This window comes from Lolium perenne, chromosome 7 (assembly GCF_019359855.2).
Source record: "Lolium perenne isolate Kyuss_39 chromosome 7, Kyuss_2.0, whole genome shotgun sequence".
Classification (NCBI taxonomy): Eukaryota; Viridiplantae; Streptophyta; class Magnoliopsida; order Poales; family Poaceae; genus Lolium; species Lolium perenne.
In genome coordinates this window covers 140,270,739-140,289,298 of record NC_067250.2, presented here as the reverse complement: position 1 = coordinate 140,289,298, position 18,560 = coordinate 140,270,739, and the positions used below count along the sequence as shown (strand labels likewise).

The 18,560-nt window shown below is 47.5% G+C and overlaps 2 protein-coding genes across 2 annotated transcripts; one reads left to right on the top strand and one right to left on the bottom strand.

The window, feature by feature from the left end:
• The first annotated feature begins 1,569 nt into the window (after positions 1–1,569).
• LOC127318739 (annexin D5) lies at positions 1,570–3,072 on the top strand. Its single transcript, XM_051349219.2, has 5 exons — positions 1,570–1,744; positions 1,834–1,979; positions 2,054–2,272; positions 2,359–2,574; positions 2,662–3,072. The coding sequence occupies exons 1-5, from the start codon at positions 1,669–1,671 to the stop codon at positions 2,956–2,958; spliced, it is 954 nt and encodes a 317-aa protein (XP_051205179.1). The 5' UTR covers positions 1,570–1,668; the 3' UTR covers positions 2,959–3,072.
• Positions 3,073–3,186: 114 nt separating this feature from the next.
• On the bottom strand, positions 3,187–16,090 carry LOC127318740 (uncharacterized). The gene is made up of 3 exons (XM_051349220.1): positions 15,734–16,090; positions 4,764–5,001; positions 3,187–3,578 (listed from the first exon to the last, which is right to left on the bottom strand). Exons 1-3 carry the CDS (start codon positions 16,013–16,015, stop codon positions 3,439–3,441), a joined length of 660 nt encoding a protein of 219 aa, XP_051205180.1. The 5' UTR covers positions 16,016–16,090; the 3' UTR covers positions 3,187–3,438.
• Between the last annotated feature and the right edge of the window lie 2,470 nt (positions 16,091–18,560).

Sequence of the window (18,560 nt, the reverse complement as noted above, 5' to 3'; positions counted from 1 at the left end):
GATGAATAATGAATGCTATGTTATGTTGATTATCAATCTATCATCTATGTATTGTTTATGATCTTGCATGCTCTCCGTTATTAGTAGAGGCTCTGGCCAAGTTGATACTTGTAACTCCAAGAGGGAGTATTTATGCTCGATAGTGGGTCCATTAAATCTGGGGGAGTGACAGCAACCCCTAAGGTTGTGGATGTGTTGTTGCCACTAGGGATAAAACATCAATGCTATGTCTAAGGATACATTTGTTGATTACATTACGCACCATACTTAATGCAATTGTCTGGTGTTTGCAACTTAATACTGGAGGGGGTTCGGATGATAACCTGAAGGTGGACTTTTTAGGCATAGATGCATGCTAGATAGCGGTCTATGTACTTTGTCGTAATGCCCAATTAAATCTCACAATACTCATCATAACATGTATGTGCATGGTCATGTCCTCTTTATTTGTCAATTGCCCAACTGTAATTTGTTCACCCAATATGCTTATTCTTATCGGAGAGACACCACTAGTGAACTGTGGACCCCGGTCCATTTTTTTACATCGAATACAATCTACTGTAATACTCGTTCTACTGTTTTCTGCAAACATCATCATCCACACTATACATCTAATCCTTTGTTACAGCAAGCCGGTGAGATTGACAACCTCACTGTCACGTTGGGGCAAAGTAATTTGGTTGTGTTGTGCAGGTTCCACGTTGGCGCCGGAATCCCTGGTATTGCGCCGCACTACACTCCGCCGCCATCAACCTTCAACGTGCTTCTTGGCTCCTACTGGTTCGATAAACCTTGGTTTCTTACTGAGGAAAAACTTGCCGCTGTACGCATCACACCTTCTTCTTGGGGTTCCCAACGGACGCGTGTTGTACGCGTATCAGTGCCCCCATTGATGTTAGATTCTTGTTCCCTTTGCTTTTCCCGATGATGCTGCCGGCGTTGGTGTAATGTACCTCCACGGTGTGCATCGTTTGGGGAGTGAGCCCGAGCCCTAGGGTGGGCTCTGGCCTGGCAACTTTGCCCGCCCAGCAAGCATTCCTCCTTATTTGCGACCTTTCGCTGTCAAGGGAAATGTGCTCAAAGTAGTATATGTATGATCATTGTAAGATGTCCTCAACGATACATTGTATTGATTTGTTTTGTTAGGTTTATTAATTTAAAGTCGGGCTTTATAGCCTTTTATCAAACGATTTTGCTAGCTACAACTGAGTCCTACACCATTAGATTTGTATTGTCATTAATGCAGTTTATTTGCAAGATGGGTAGCAGCATATCATTTTTAGTTGCAAGTTAGGCTGCAGCTGAATTTTTTCAGTTGCAAGTGAAATTGCAACTAGAAAAATATCTCTTCCAAACCGTCAGATTTGGTTTTTTACACATGCTAATGGTGATGAGTTGCACACAATTCAATCGGAGGCATATTTCTCTGCCTTTCCCGCGATAGTGGGGATCTCCAGCCACACGCGCCCGCGTCGATCAGACGCAGTGTACCATCTGCTCACGGCTCACGGCGTTGGTCGATTCTCCGGGCATTTCTTTCTCCCTTTAAAATGCCCCCGTACGTACGCAGCACCAGCAAGAGTCAAAATCATAATATAGCTCACCGAACGGCAGAATTATCCTATACAAACTGAGAAGTACTAGAAGAAAAAGGCGAGGTTGTGCTCCATGGCGAGCCTGAGCGTGCCTCCGGTGCTGACGTCCCCGCGTAACGACGCCATTGCCCTCCATAGGGCATTCAAAGGTAATTACACAAACAGATTGAAGCCGTGGTGAAGGTTGGCACCCAAATAATGAATGTTTCCTTTCTTCGATCTTGTGAATGTGTTGCAGGGTTTGGTTGCGACACCACGACGGTAACCAACATACTCGCTCACCGCGACTGCACCCACCGCGCGCTCATCATGCAGGAGTACCGTGCGCTGTACCGCCAGGATCTCTACCACCGCCTGTCGACCGAGCTCACCGGAAACCACAAGGCATGTACTGTAATACTGTATCTTGAAACTTAGGTAGAATGATGATGATAACACGACTCTGCCTGCCCTTGCAGAAGGCGATGCTGCTTTGGGTCCTGGATCCCGCGGGCCGCGACGCGACCATAGTGAACCAGGCCCTCAACGGGGAGATCACCGACCTGAGTGCCGCCACCGAGGTGATCTGCTCCAGGACGCCGTCGCAGCTGCAGATCATGAAACAAACCTACCGTGCCAAGTTCGGCTGCTACCTCGAGCATGACATTACCGAACGCAACTTCGGCGATCACCAGAAGGTCCTCCTTCGTTTATCGGTTCTGCTAGTGCATTTGAACCTATAATCAATATGTCCGCTCTTCCCCACTGTTCTTGATGCCTGCAGCTTTTGCTTGCGTACGTGGGTATCCCGCGCTATGAGGGCCCGGAGGTCGATCCTTCGGCGGCAGCGTCCGACGCGAGGGAGTTGCACAGAGCTGGGGAGAAGAGGCTGGGCACCGACGAGCGGACCTTCATCCGCATCTTCAGCGAGCGCAGCTGGGCGCACATGGAGTCCGTCGCCGCCGCCTACCAGCATATGTTCGCCCAGTCCCTGGAGAAGGTACTCTCATAATCAATCTTACCCTTCCGAAGCAAAATCAAATCACGCCTAAGAAGAGATCGTCGTCGTTTCGTTTGTGTGTCGCAGGCTGTGAAGAGCGAGACGTCAGGGAACTTCGAGTTCGGGCTGCTGACCATCCTCAGGTGCGCCCACAGCCCGGCGGGGTACTTCGCCAAGGTGCTGCACAAGGCCATGAAGGGGCTGGGCACCAGCGACACGGCGCTGATACGGGTGGTGGTGACCAGGACGGAGATCGACATGCAGTACATCAAGGCGGAGTACCATAAGAAGTACAAGAGGTCGCTAGCCGACGCCATCCACGCCGAGACGTCCGGCAACTACCGGACCTTCCTCCTCTCACTCGTCGGCCGCGATCGTTATTAGGACATCACCACATCTCTGCTTCCTAAACTGCTATGTGTGATCAATGTTATTAATTGGAATGTTTGTGTACATACCTGTACCTTGGGTTTATTTTCGCATGAAAAGTTGTCATTAGTTACTGTCCCTTGTAATGGCATAATGGTGTTAACGTACCACCGGCTGGCAATATCAAAGTCATTTTCTATGCATTTTCTGTATTAGCAATCGCAACCATGGCTTACATGTAAATTTTATAGCACACCATCACATCTTATTTCCATACTCAACGGCCAACATCGGCTATCTCACTGTCCAGAAGATCACATAACATCCCACAGCTTGGCTTATTGGACCAATATACAGGAAACGGTCGCATGTACCCTACCCTTGAAGAGCTATACTACGCAAGCCTTAATTCACAAAGGGCATAGCTTCAGGAAGTACATAAACACAGCAGCTCGGCCTGGATGCAACTACAGCATGAGGCAGCAAATGGCCATCTCATTCTGCGGGCTTCTCTCTCACATGCCGAGAAGCTGAATATGATTGCATAGCAGAAGTTGTCATGCCGATGGAGTGCTTGGTAAGGTCCATGCTCTTCCTTGCAGCAAACCATATCGTCCAAAAGAATCCAATCCAACCTGCATCAAGTTTCACGACGTTAGCACATGTGAAATTACCCAAAATAAATTATTACTATTATTATTCCTATGGAATCAATCAACACAGTTGTTCTACGTTCCTTCTCAAGATATGAAGCATCACTTTGCAAGATATGGAGCATCAATATCTGCACAATTTTCCAACTATTTCGCTACCAACATCGCTATTTTTGCTAAAGTAGTACCCTTTCTTGAACCACTTTATTCCCCCTTATCTCAGTCGACCCGTCAATGTGCGGAATGGTGCCCCGATGAATGGTGACTAGCAATCCAGCTAGAAAAAGAAAATGACTTGACAGCATATTGGCCAACCGCATCTCAGACTTTCATAAAGTTCCGTGGAGATGCTGATTTTAAGACCTAAAACTTGTAAATCACTCCCATGTTTTAAGGATTAATTAAAAAAACGAGTCAAAGAACACACCAGTCTGTACAACGATTCGCCAAAATTTAAACAACATAATAAAAAAAACTTCTTGCTATCTCTATTCTAAGTTACCTTCCAAAGTACATGAGTAAACTAAGTGAATCCATTATCATAAATTACTGTTACAAGATGATGCAGCTGATGCATAACATCCAGTCTCATTTTAGTTCCACAAATACAGGTTAAGGCAAATGATTCTACTGCACGCAAATGCAAGCAAATAGGCAAAGTGATAAACCATTATGAAATCAAGATAGCCCAGACTCAAAGAGAAATAATTGTTTTTCTATGTGTTAAGCTACATTAGCAGTTGGGACAGTAGCCACTTATTTACGGGAAGAATACTTATCACCTAAACATCCCTCATATATGATTAAATCACTAAAGATACAGGATACCTCCAGATACTTAGCTCACTGGCTTTGCCATGTCAAGATCGCTGAAAACATCGCAAGCAAGTATATACAGAAAAGGACCAGCCTGGTCAAAGGGAGATTCACTGGTCCTACGCATACCCTTCATAATGGTCATGCACCAGGTGGCTATTCGAAGGAAAACTAGTATGGCTGTAAGGACTGTAGGAATAATTTGCAGGATGGCATAAGAAAAGCCACATAATTTGCTAACTAATTAATGACTTTTATGGCTCTAAAAGTTTCATACCAATATAAAAGCATTGAACCATTAAGTAAAATAATTTAATTTAGGGTAAACAAAGAGACAAGGAGATGGTGTACCAGTAGCAATCATGACTGCAACAATTGCCGAGATAACCGTGGCCGAAATGACGAATATAGCAACTGATACTGCTCCGACATACACTGCAACTAAGCAAGCAAAGAATAGAGCCAAGAATCCTCCAGCAGCCGCCAAGGACATAAGGACTGAAACAACGATGGCATTAGCGGTTGCAACCAGAAGGAAGGACATGAAGATCAGCAGGCCAGTCAGTGCTATCAGCGTAATCGTTCCAACCTGTAACGAATAAAATGAAGGTAATCAATTCACTGTCCAACTTAATTTTTTTATTCCGACCATCAATGCTAGAAAAAAGATGAGATTTGTCGTCAATTCAACAAACAAATTGTACATGCTATAACTAAAAGCATTCCTACATCCAACACTTATGCAAGTCGCACATCACAGAGATACATAATAATCCACCGTGTATTTTCACGTAGAACATGTAGAGCATATCAGCACATCATTTTTTTTTTGCGAAATTTCCACCTATCTATCAATAGTCATCAACAGTACAACAAAAAACCTGAAAAGTAACAGAAAATACAAATAGGTACTCGGACACTAGCACGATCCGAAGGCGCGCCGCCGTCCTCGCCCCTCCATCGCCGGAGCCGAGCAAAGCTTGTCGTAGTAGAGCTTGTGGTAAAGTTGTCGTGCTAAGGCCCCAAAGGACCAGCACAACACAGCATCAACCATCGCCAATGTTGATGACTGTAGATCAGAAGATACTGACATGAAACCACACCAACCAACACGAAAACCGATCGGATCCCGGAAGGTCCGCCAGATACATCCTTTAACTCAGGTAATCATGTAAACAAATTTTTTCGAGAATAATCATGTAAACACTGTGACCCTAAGTACAGATACAAAAACTTAAACATGACAATGAATCGAGTCCCTAATAATGCATCCAACATGTCTCAATTTTTCACATGAGTGTATCCTAGCTTGTATGACATTTGTAAGACCACCATTATATCAGTTTCTATGGTGTTAAACAATGCTTGGCACAAGAACTCCGATTGGGAACACTTCGAGGCTTGGAAGTACACTCCGATTGGGAGCACTTCACCTCTTCCAACTTTTAAGGGTTCAGGGTGAGTTCTGCACATAAAGCTTCAAAATTTCAGGTATTTAGTTCCCACATAAATTCTTGTGGAGTGTATCTACAATCAGATCCTTTCTTTGATTAGAAAGACCATACTAACTGATGAAATTCTGACAACAGGATGATGGGAAGGGGAAATTATTGCATTTCTGTGATGGAATCAAGGTGATAGGACATTTCTTTATTTTTACTATACAGTAGCTAAATTCGTTTGAAGGGTCATTCAGTGCATGGTTTACATGTGGTATGGATGGCAGATATATGGATATGCTTGGATGGTCGCCAAATCCCAAATTACGAATTTTTGTCATGACCAAAATTTTAGTCTTTGGTTGGATAGTAGGATTTGTGTTGGCATGCTAATGTCTCTTTGGCAACTCTAGATCATTTTTCTTGCCACTGTTGGTCAACTTATTGGAAAGCAAAAGTTCAACAAATTATTTTGGCTAGTGAAATATCTGGAAGGGCAAACTTGGGTTAGTAGCCTAGTACCAAACAAACCGACAATATGGTATATTGTAGTTAGGGGTTTAACTGTAATCAGGCTGTTCTTTCCCCAACATCTGGCCTGGAGGAGGATGAAGGTGGGGAATGGAAAGACAACAAGCTTCTGGCATGATGCATGGTGTAGTTCTCAATCCTTGAGAGATAGCTTCCCAAATATTTTCAATATCTGCAATGAACAAACTATGACTGTCGCAGAGGCTGCTGCTTGTGGATGGAATTTTTCCTTTAGAAGATATTGTCTCCTGACTTAGCTCTCCAGGTACATGGATTGTTGAATATTGTGAGACAGGCCACCTTGTCACAAGATAAAGACAGGCCTTGCTGGAAATGGACAAAGAATGGGATTTTTACAGTTAAATCCGTGTACAATCACCTGTGTAGGAATGCAGTGGACAGATCTTTCAGACATTTGTGGACAATCAAAATCCCTTTGAAGATTAAGATCTGGTTGTGGCTCATTTGGCATAATGCCATTGCAACAAAAGATAATTTGCTGAAAAGAAATTGGCTGGGGAGTGCTTCCTGTCAGTTCTGTAACGAAAATGAAACCATTTCTCATCTTTTATTTGAGTGTACTGCAACAAAATTTGTCTGGAGCTCTGTTGCAACAGCAATTGGTGCCTCTGACAGGCCTGGGAGTTTTACACAGTTCTTTTGGTGGCTCCCTCGTTTAATTCCAGCTAGTAGAAACGTTCAAATAGCCGGTCTTGCTGCTATATGCTGGGCTATCTGAAAACTCAGAATAGAGCTTGTTTTGAACACAAACTCATTAAAAACCCCAATGAACTGATCAGTTTTGCTGTTGTGTTCATGAACTATTGGGTAGGTCTTCACAACTCTGGCTGTTCCATCGTCTGCACATACTGATGCTCAACCTGGAGGATTCCTTCGTATTGCCGATGCTACTATGGAAGACCCTGCCGCTGATCGCATGGAGACTGATGACTGATTCGCCTCCTTCCTGCCTCGACCAGTTTGTGCAAACAAAACTAGCATGTCCGATGGTGGCTGTTATGCCTTTTGCGCAAGTTGACTCCCCGGCCGAGCGCCTGGCTTTTACTTTTGAGTCTATTTTGATGCCCTGTAATAGATTTAGCTCTCTAAAAACGCTAGCAGCTGCGGCGCTCTCCCCCTACTATCTGCTGTGCGCGGCATAACATTGATGTGGGGTGGCCTTCGGACACCTCCACCTCAAGACCGACAAGTGCAGCTCCGCCTATCGTCGATGCTACACCATGGCCAAGGAGTCCCCCAAGTGGACCAACAACACAAACCCCCGCCATATATGTCAAGGTGAACTCTTTCCTCTCTATGGTCAACCTCAACACCAACTTGAATGGTATGCTACCTCATGCCTATCATCATTGTGTCTATAGGTGCCGACATCGACAAGGACCAAGAGAGAAAGAACTCCCATGGTGCAAGGAAGAGAGAAGAAGAAGAAGGAAAGAAGAGAAGAAGGAAGAGGAAGAAGAGGCGGGAGGAAGAGGCCCAGCCTGGCCGGTCCAGGACCCGGTCAGACCGGACCCACAACCGGGCCATCCGGTCCCAGGCCCGGTCAACCGGGCATCCAACCGGATTCCCCTGCATCGTACCGGAAGGCAACCGGAAACTTCGCAAGATCCCGGCTGGCGCCCGATCGACCGGACCCAGGACCGGACCACCCGGTCACAGACCCGGTCTGACCGGACCCAAACCGGATTTGACGAAAATGATTTACCAAACTGCCTAAGTTATCCACTTGCGTACCTTTTCGGCCCAAGTTGCCTTGTACCTCTATATAAGCACCTAGGTCATCCCCTTTACCCCTTAGACTTGTTTTGAACTCAAACCTACCTTTGAGCTTAGTCTCCCTACGGTTATCATCCCTCTGTAATCAAGGCACCTTGGTTGTTGACTTGGATCTTGTTGAGTGAGATTCTAGTACAAGTTACTCTCTCTCCCTCATCAAGTTCTTCTTCTCCAACCCCAATCTCTCTCCGGGAATTCTGCCGCGTGCCTCTTCCTCGGAGATTCTATTGGCGTGGTCCATCGAGCCACGGAGGTAAGCATCGGGTGTATCGGGTTGGTGTGCGTGCGTGAGTCTCGGTGTTCTTCGTGTTCTTCGTGTTCCTCTCGTTCTCCCACCTCTCCCCTTGGTTTTTGGGGTCAAACCGCGAGATCGGGCCACTCCCAGGATCTTAGATCATCATCATATGGTATCAGCAGCTCTTGGTTACCGCGGATTTGACCCTCCACCCACCCAATTTCATCTCTGAAATTTTTTCCCCAAAAATCCCCAAAAAATAGTCCCAAATTGCCTCTTGACCGATCTGTGATTTGGTTGCGTTTTGAGTGGTTTTGGTCCATGGATTTGGTGTTGGAGTGCTTGATCTACTATCTCCCCAACTTTTAGCCCCCAATTCCATCGTTTCCCTTCGTTTTGGTCGATTTGGCTTGGTTTCGCTCAAAAACAGGAGAGAGAAACTGCGCCCCGCGAAATCCGGTCAACCGGGCGCCAACCGGACCGGTGACCGAACGGCCTGGCGTCAGGGCCGGTCAACCGGGCGCCGAGGCAGGCGCCAGCCGGGCCAGAACCGGTCCAGCCGGGCAGTAGACCGGCAAGCCGGCCCCGGGGCCCGGTCAACCGGGCGCCAACCAGGCGCCACCACTACCACCACCTCCGCCAACCACCGCCGCCCTCTCCGCCGCCGGCAAGCACCGCACCCTCCCCAAACCACCGGGAAACATCACCGCGGCCCCATAACCTCCGCCGCAACCACAAGAGCATCGAAACCACCACCACCGGCTTACCACCGCCACCACCGCCAAGCTACTTTGACCCTTTTCTTCCGCTAACTTGTGTTTGCTTGTTCCGGTTTGAGTGCCTTGTTTGTACAACTAATCCGCAGCTACGAAGCAAGCGACGACATCCTCGGCACCCCGGACTTGCAACCGTACTCTTGACACCACCACCTTCATCGCAAGTTGTGTGTTCATCACCGCCTAACATCTTAGGTATAACTTGCATTCCCCTTGTAACCCCTCTTCTTTTGCGATCTATCCTATCGAGCATTGCTTATCAAGTGTTGCGAGACATTGCACGTGGCCCCGATTGTGAGGTGTGTGCGTAGTGTGGAGTCAAGCTTCTAAGCAAAACTCGTGTGGCAAGATAGCAAAAGTGAGCTAACGCTAACATAGAGCGTGAAAAAGAAAGAGAAGCACAAAAAGAGTACAAGTGCCATCATACATACAAAAGTGTACAAAGTGCCACCATAGATACAAAAGAGTGCAAGTGCCACCATATACAAAAGAGAAAAAAGCTTTTAAGCAAAAGAGAGATATGAGAAGAGAGGCCGCGTGTAAATCTTGTTGTCTCTCCGTTGCAACCAAAGCTTTGATCTCTTCTTGTGTTAGTGTGACACCGAGCACCCTTGTTTAAGGGTTTCTTACACTTTTCCGCTCATTCCTTGGTCGCACTAACCCCATTCATCTCGTGTGTGCGTTCCATATCTTTCCGTGTTTCTAGTGATCATCGTTTTGACATTTGAATTTTTGGATTTCACCCACTTTTAACAACATACTCGATCTTGGATTTTGTCTTTTGGCTTTCCACCATACTCACCTAACACCATATTTGCTAACTTTTGCGTGTGGTTTTGCGTGTGTACCCGATACACTTGATCTTGCTTTTGGCTTGGTTGATTACCTCAATACTATCTTACCTTGGTAAGAGTGCGAGGTAGTGTTCTTCCACTAACATATACCATATAGATCTTGTCATGCTAACATGTATAGCGACAAAGAAGATACGGAGGAGTACACGGAGCACTTCGAGGAGGATACCTCCTCAAGCACCGCGGATGTGGAGGAACATGTGGAGCTCGACACCGACTATGGCTCCACGAGCATCACCGACATGACCGACATCGAGGAGCTCTACATCGATAATGGCTCCTCAAGCATGGATGACATGGTGGAGCACCACCTTGAGGACGACATCGACGAGCTCTACATCGACAATGGCTCACCACTCATGGACGACATGGTGGAGCAACGCCACGAGTACGACATCGACGACATGGTGGAGCAACACCACGAGTACGACATCGACACCATGGCGGAGCCTCACCTACGCTCCACGATGAGCAAAGACGATGCTCCCACGTACACCTACGTCGCCAATGGAGCTACATATGAAGATAGAGGACCCCCACGATGGCACCATCATATGGAGCATCAAGAGCGTCCCCAACATGATCGCCATCGACACACTTCTTCGAGCTCCACAAGGCGCAACCATGAGAGTGCTTATGCACAAGATCATCGACATCAAGGACATCATATGGAGCTTCAAGGGCGTCCCCAACATGATCATCATCGACACTCTTCTACAAGCTCCACAAGGCGCCCCAAGCAATATGCCAAGTCGCATGAGCCATCATCTAGGCATGGCAAGGACCGTCATCGATTCACACCATCTCATGATAGTCGTCGACCACTACCACCTCATGGTCTACATCAACATACGTCACCACATGAGCTTCACCGCCACAAGCCACTTCATGATCGCCATCGACCAACATCCCCCAAGGATCTTCGACGACCCTCATCAAGACACGGTGATGAAGCACGACGACGAGAGCCTCGACATGAAGGCGACAAACTCCATCATAGGATGTCCACCACTCCAAGTATGGCAAGTGCACATCGCGCATACCTTCCTCATATGGCCACTTCTACCTCTTGCGCCACCACCACAATGGCCCCGAGCTCATCACATGCCTATGGACTCCGATGCTACAAGTGCAAGCAACAAGGCCATCGCCCACGGGAATGTCCCAATCTCCTATGTGCGGTATGCAAGGCCAAGGGTCACGAGGCATGGCAATGCACAAAGCCAAGCGCCAAGACGCTCTACTTCGACGAGCTACAAGCCCAAGCCACCAAGAAGCCTACGGAGCCCACACTTCAAGATGAAGACCTCCAAGGCCATCGCAAGGATGATGTGGATCCGAGCCTAGCTCTCCACGTCACTACGGCGCCACCGATGGAGGACGACTTGGGAGGCGATGGAGTCGAGATGGTTGAGCATGGGAATTCCCCTTCAACCAAGGAGGCGCATGGAGATGAGAAAGTCGAGCCTACTCCTATATGCTTCATTGATGAGTTGGTACCAATCCCATGTGAGCATGAGAGCCACTTAGCCCACTTGAGTGAGAGTGATAGTGAGTTGAGTGACTTCCACCCCATATGTGAGTTTGAGTGCTTCCGTTTGGAGGACATGAGTGATACACTAAGTGAGTTGAGAGAGGTAGATGATAGGTCCATGGAGGACATCGCATTTGCTAACACATTAACCTCTCCCTCGTTTGTGTCTTCTTATGTTGCACTAGGTTCCACGGAGGACGAGTTCCCGCTCATGGAGACGATGTACATGGTGCATGAAGATGATGATATCTCACCATGCTTGCTCCAAGATGGACATGTCGACCACATGGATCCTCCTACTTCCACAACACCTACTTCAAATGAGTCGGCCGACAAAGGTAACAACATAGGTGTTGATGATGCCATGATCCCACTAGTGGACATGATGACTTATGAATGCATGCATGATCTTGATGATACATTTGCTACGTCACATGCTACTTTCACTTTCCCATGTGATGCTTTGCTTGATAACATTGTTGATCATGTGAAATTGCTTGCTTGTGATACCATGACCATGCCATGCTACGAGAGTTTCACGTTTTCCCCGCTTGCTTGCCATGATAATGATTATGATAATACTTGTGTTGTGCCACCCTTGATCAACACTTGTTCTTTACATAGGGTTGTCGACAACAATGATAACATGTTGAACATGCTTTGCCCAAAATGTTTGCACCATTCCATGATCCTTGCATCCAAGATTGTGAACAATTGCTCTTTCTTATGCTTGGTATGCAAGAATGCTTATTTCATTGTCCACAAGATGGCCCCCATAGCCTTCTCACTTTTTGATGATCATGAGTTACCACATGCCATGAATGCACCTTCTTGCCATATGCACCATCGCCATGCATTTCATACTATCTTGCTTGACACTAATGGTGATGTGCACAAGTCATGGAACATCATGATGGATGATGTGTTCCTCTACCATGCACACACGCTTTTTGTTTTCTCTTTTGTGTGTATAGGTACCCGAATGACAACTTCCACCGCTACGGAGCATGAGCTCACGAAACGCGCAATTGAGAGCTACCCCAACACGGACGAGATACATGATCCAACCCATGGGATTCACGCCAAAGGGTATGTTCCCAAACGCCTTCGTCCTTGTGTGTTTCCGGCTTGTCTTGTCGAGCTTCCGGTTTGGACCAAGGCCTCGTCACCTCTTTTGCCTCTTATGCAACATATCTTGACACATCTTGTTGGCACAATGGTTGTTGTATGTCTTGATGTTATCATCATACACTCCGAGAATCTCAAGGACCATGTCATACATGTGAGAGACACCTTATGCATCTTGTGCCACATGTCACTCATAAAGTTGCTCTTCTTTGGATTTCTCATTTCACCTTTGGCAATTGAAATGGACTCTTTGACACTTGAGGATACCCATACTTGGCTCACGCCAACCATACTTTCCCAAGCTAGAAGTTTCCATCTCTTTGTCATTGCACATAACAATTTTGCCCAAAATTTTGCCGCCAATACTTGCCTTTTGATTGTTCCATTTGTGTGGGACAATGCTACACATCACATTTTTGACACTTTACAAACCAACCTTTTACATGCACACACTTTTGCCCCACCAAATTTTGAATACATCGACACTCTTTTGGTTCCCATTTTTGCCAAATGCCTCTTGGCGAAACGACATGATGCTTCGTATTTGATTGAGAGCCTCTTGTTCGCCGATCATCAAATTGGCATCCACAAGCTTTCCATTCGCAAGTTGTTTTTCCCCAAGTTCTTCTTCGACCACGACTTTGTCCATCCATTACTACATGGGAGAAACGTCATGGCCTACATCATCGTTGAGGAGGAACAAGAGTCGAGGGCGACTCTTCCCCAAGGGGGGGGGGAGATGATGTGGGGTGGCCTTCGAACACCTCCACCTCAAGACCGACAAGTGCAGCTCCGCCTATCGTCGATGCTACACCATGGCCAAGGAGTCCCCCAAGTGGACCAACAACACAAACCCCCGCCATATATGTCAAGGTGAACTCTTTCCTCTCTATGATCAACCTCAACACCAACTTGAATGGTATGCTACCTCATGCCTATCATCATTGTGTCTATAGGTGCCGACATCGACAAGGACCAAGAGAGAAAGAACTCCCATGGTGCAAGGAAGAGAGAAGAAGAAGAAGGAAAGAAGAGAAGAAGGAAGAGGAAGAAGAGGCGGGAGGAAGAGGCCCAGCCTGGCCGGTCCAGGGACCGGTCGAGGCCAGGACCCACAGCCGGACCATCGGTCCCAGGGCCCCGATCAGCCGGGCGTCCAACCGGATTCCCACGCATCGTGCCAGGAAGGCAGCAGAAAACTTCGCAAGATCCCGGTTGGCGCCGTCAGGGACCAGACCAGGACCACCGAGTCCTGAACCGATGCAGCCAGGACCCAAACCGGATTTGACGGAAATGATTCACCAAACTGCCTAAGTTATCCACTTGCGTACTTTTTCGGCCCAAGTTGTCTTGTACCTCTATATAAGCACCTAGGTCATCCCCTTTACCCCTTAGACTTGTTTTGAACTCAAACCTACCTTTGAGCTTAGTCTCCCTAGGGTTATCATCCCTCTGTAATCAAGGCACCTTGGTTGTTGACTTGGATCTTGTTGAGTGAGATTCTAGTACAAGTTACTCTCTCTCCCTCATCAAGCTCTTCTTCTCCAACCCCAATCTCTCTCCGGGAATTCTGCCGCGTGCCTCTTCCTCGGAGATTCTATTGGCGTGGTCCATCGAGCCACGGAGGTAAGCATCGGGTGTATCGGGTTGGTGTGCGTGCGTGAGTCTCGGTGTTCTTCGTGTTCTTCGTGTTCCTTGCGTTCTCCCACCTCTCCCCTTGGTTTTCGGATCAAACCGCGAGATCGGACCACTCCCAGGATCTTAGATCATCATCAAACATACTTGCGTGTATGCCTGTGTGCTGTATTTTCGTTATCTGATGGTAATGAAAATCGATCCCTCGATGGGTCGCTTGGAAAAAAAAATGTGGCCTGGAGGCAAGTTATCATCTTCGTTATCTGATGGTAATGAATTTTTTGTCATGACCAAAAATTTTGGTCTTTGGTTTGGATAGTGGGAATTTTTTTGGCATGCTAATGTCTCTTTGGCAACTCTAGATAATTTTTCTTGCCAATATTGGCCAGCTCATAGGAAAGCAAAAGTTCAACAAATTATTTTGGCTAGCGAAATATCTGGAAGGGCAAACTTGGGCTAGTACCAAACAAACCGACAATATGGTACATTGTAGTTAGGGGTTTTACCTGTAATCAGGCTGTTCTTTTCCCCAACATCAGGCCTGGAGGCAAGTTATCATCTTAGTCGTGCCAGCTACCACGATGCTGTAAGCTGTTGTCAATTGTTTTGTCTGTCCCGATGTTCTTTTTTTTTTTTTTTGCGAGTACAAAGAAGTGGAACAGCACAGCAAATTACAGAAAGGTCCCTACAGAAAACAAAAAATACAGCCCTGCCCTTCTGCAACTCGACCACATCGTCGTCCCGAGCGCCGTCGGTGGCGCGCCGTCGCTCCTACCCTCCTTCACGCCTTGGATCGAAGGTAGTCCCCGAGCGAGCGGGAAGTCGCCGATCGCCGGCCCCGAAGGGCCTACACCGAAGGACGCCGTCGTCGCCGAACCGAGCCGCCCCAGCTTCTTCGTCGAGATCTTCAACAGTGCCGGATCCGCCACGGACCACGAATGCGGCAAGGGGAAGTCGCGACCAGCAGTTCCACAGAACCGCCAGCCCGACGAAGGCGGCAGATCGACGTCGGAGCCCCGCGGAGCGCCGCCATCGAGGAGAAGAACCACCGCCAGCAAAACCACTCCGACCGCGCCGATGTTCTGAAAGCGACTATTTATGGTGTGCGATAATGGAAATCGGAGTTTTTCCTCCTATTGCTAATCAACTCCCATTCATCGTGTACTGCATTGCAGTTGTTAATTATTACAATCTTATTAGTTACTTACTAACAAAGAAAATAAATCCCCACTAAATAGGAAACACAAATGTAGAACAAGCAAATTAGTACTATGGACGCATCTACACGGTCAGTGATGTGCAATAATAAAATTCGCGTTCGCATGAAGAAACACTAGAAATGAGTAACATTTGGTGAACCAATTGCTGAATGGACGGATCGGGGAACAGGCTCACCGAGATGACGAGGATAGCGCGGAGGCCGCTGCCCTGCTTGGTCCAGGCGAGCAGGTCGCGCGCCGAGTTCTTGGAGGCCTCCCGCAGCCGCGGCGCGCTCTCGCAGGACGCCGTCCGGAGGCGGCGCAGCAGCGGGTCCCCGTCGGCGCCGGGCGACCAGACGCCGTCGACGAAGCTGCGGAGCACCCCGGGGAGCGTGTCCTCGCCGGAGACTTCCACCGCGCGGCCGTCGGAGACCTCGCCGTTGGCCATCTTGGTGGCCGACTCGCCGGATTCGGCCATGCCCGGGGTTGAGTGGGGAGTCAATGGAACTCGTCGATCGGGCGAGGGGAACCGGAATGGGGACGATGCGGTGCTGTTCTACGAGTTAAGACAGGTCGGTTGACACGTGTCCCTGTTGGACATCAGTGTCTTCCACGTAGGTGATACACGTGTGTCACCTGTCGGCCGTTGCCTCGTCGCTAAAGTCTTGTGCGGCGAGCGGTACACGTGCACGTGGGTGCAGGACAGCCCAGCCACTTGTAGTCTTGTGCAACGTCACTTTCGTCGTTTTAATCCGGGCTGTTTGGTTCGCTTGAGTCACCCTGTCGGCACGGTCACCGTTTCAATTTCAGTATACAATTATTGTAAATCTCACATCTGGCGACATGAGCACACTAACCATCTTGGTATTAATGATAACATCGTTTTCCACTAAGCAAAGTTCATCTTAGCAACATATCTGTTGTGAAATAAAACATATGATCTATGGGAGGGATGTCTTTTCTGTGGGGAAAAAGATATCTCCTCAATACACCCCTTCATAGCTATATATAAAGTGGGTCTCCCATATTGCAATAGAACAAAAGAATCATTTGGTCCACTCTTTTATGGGGAACGTATCACCTGAAAACAACACAGTTCCTGAAAATCTGAAAATATTGGTAAGAGCCGTTGGATCTTGTACCAACGATCTGATCAGCAACCTCAGTCCCACCTCCACCCATTTTATAGAACAACCCTTGCAGTTACAAGAAAGACCAATCGTGTCCCCAATCCCTCGCTCTCCGTCCCGTCTCCAGCCCTCCGATTCTCCACCATTTGGCTGCCCATGTAGGTGTTTCCAGGTGATGACCGGGGCCGTCTCTTCCAACAACCCACTGAGAATGCTCTCGCAGCAATTCCAGCCGCCATATCGATTTCTTGCAGGATTAGTGCAGTAGATCCATCTGCAGTGTTTATTTCTTGAGTTTGGAGTTCATGCTTAGATTCATTGTTCAGGCTGTCTGCGTGCCTGTTCTGATTCATCTCTTGAATTATGAAATTTCATGACCCTTTCTACTATCAATCAGCTAAAGATTTCCTGATTTCCTCATGTGATTTGCTCATGAATTATGGGACTTTTTGTCCGATCTAAATGGTGCAATGTTCATTCTTTTTTTATTGTTCAGATCTGATTCCGTGTGTGTTCATGCTCCCTTCCTACGTATGAATGGTGCTTGCCTACTGCTGGTAGCGGTGGAATCAAATGGTGAATATGCATGCGTTTTCTTTTTTGCTCATGACCTGGTCTAAAACCAAACTGCATGATATATGTCTGCGCTCGTTCTAGTCGTTCGTGACATCAAAGAAAGCAGGATTTTTCTCTTTATTTGTGCTAAGATCTCGGAGTGATTAAATATTAAGCATTCTTCACTGATACAAATTGGTCTGTCCAGACCATTCCCCAACCGTGAGAAGAAGACTACTCTACGGGCATACATTATTGGTCCAGGCCGTTTTCTGCAAATGTGCATAGACTGATTGATGGTGGGAAGAAGACTTCAATCCAGCCGTTGGTACATGATCGAAGGGCTAGGAACAAGAATTTGCAGATTTGCAGAACTTGTCCATTTTCACCAGATATGTCCCCCTCTTTTATGTCTCTCCTCTTGAAACTACAACATATTTAACATCACACTCTTGCTCTTCGATAGAGAGATGGGCGGCTTCAGATTGATTCCTTACCAATCGGCGAGGCACGACGATGGAGGGCGACTCCTGCCGAGCGTAAGAAATCTGGTTGAGCATGTAACATGGAGAAATGGAAGCGCTTGCACCCGAAACAGGAATAGCAGTTGCCGATGATGCGCTCAAGCACTTTACTCTCCAACAACGAGTAATCAGCAAAAGACGACGAAGTTTTGTCAGTCGATGATCGGACAAATTTGATCTCGATGCATGCTACACCCGGTCAGAGAAATCAATGGATCAATGCATGTGTTGTTTGCTCGTTTCTGTAGATAGAGATGCAATGCTCATGTATTGATCGGATGCATATGGCGGTACATATATAGACCAAATTCTCCACTATACAAGGAAGGAGGCGGGCCCAATAGTAAATACAAAGATATGTATCGCTATACAATAACTACAGAGGATACACATCCAGATATACAAGATATGTATCTCAACACCCCCCGCAGTCGAAGCGTCGCCTGGTCGAACGCATAGACTGGACCGAAACTCCTCAAAAGATGCCGTAGGAAGACCCCTTGTCATGATATCCGCAAATTGTTGGGAGGTGGGCACATGAAGAACTCGAATGTGTCCAAGGGCCACCTGTTCCCGAACAAAATGGATGTCCAGCTCAATATGCTTGGTGCGGCGATGGTGGACCGGGTTGGCGGAGAGGTAGACGGCGGAGACGTTGTCGCAGTAGACCACGGTGGCTTTGGCGACAGGACATGAGAGCTCAACGAGGAGTTGCCGCAGCCAGGAGACCTCAACAACCGCGTTAGCAACAGCCCGGTACTCCGCTTCGGCGCTGGAGAGAGAGACCGTGGGCTGTCGCTTAGACGACCAGGAG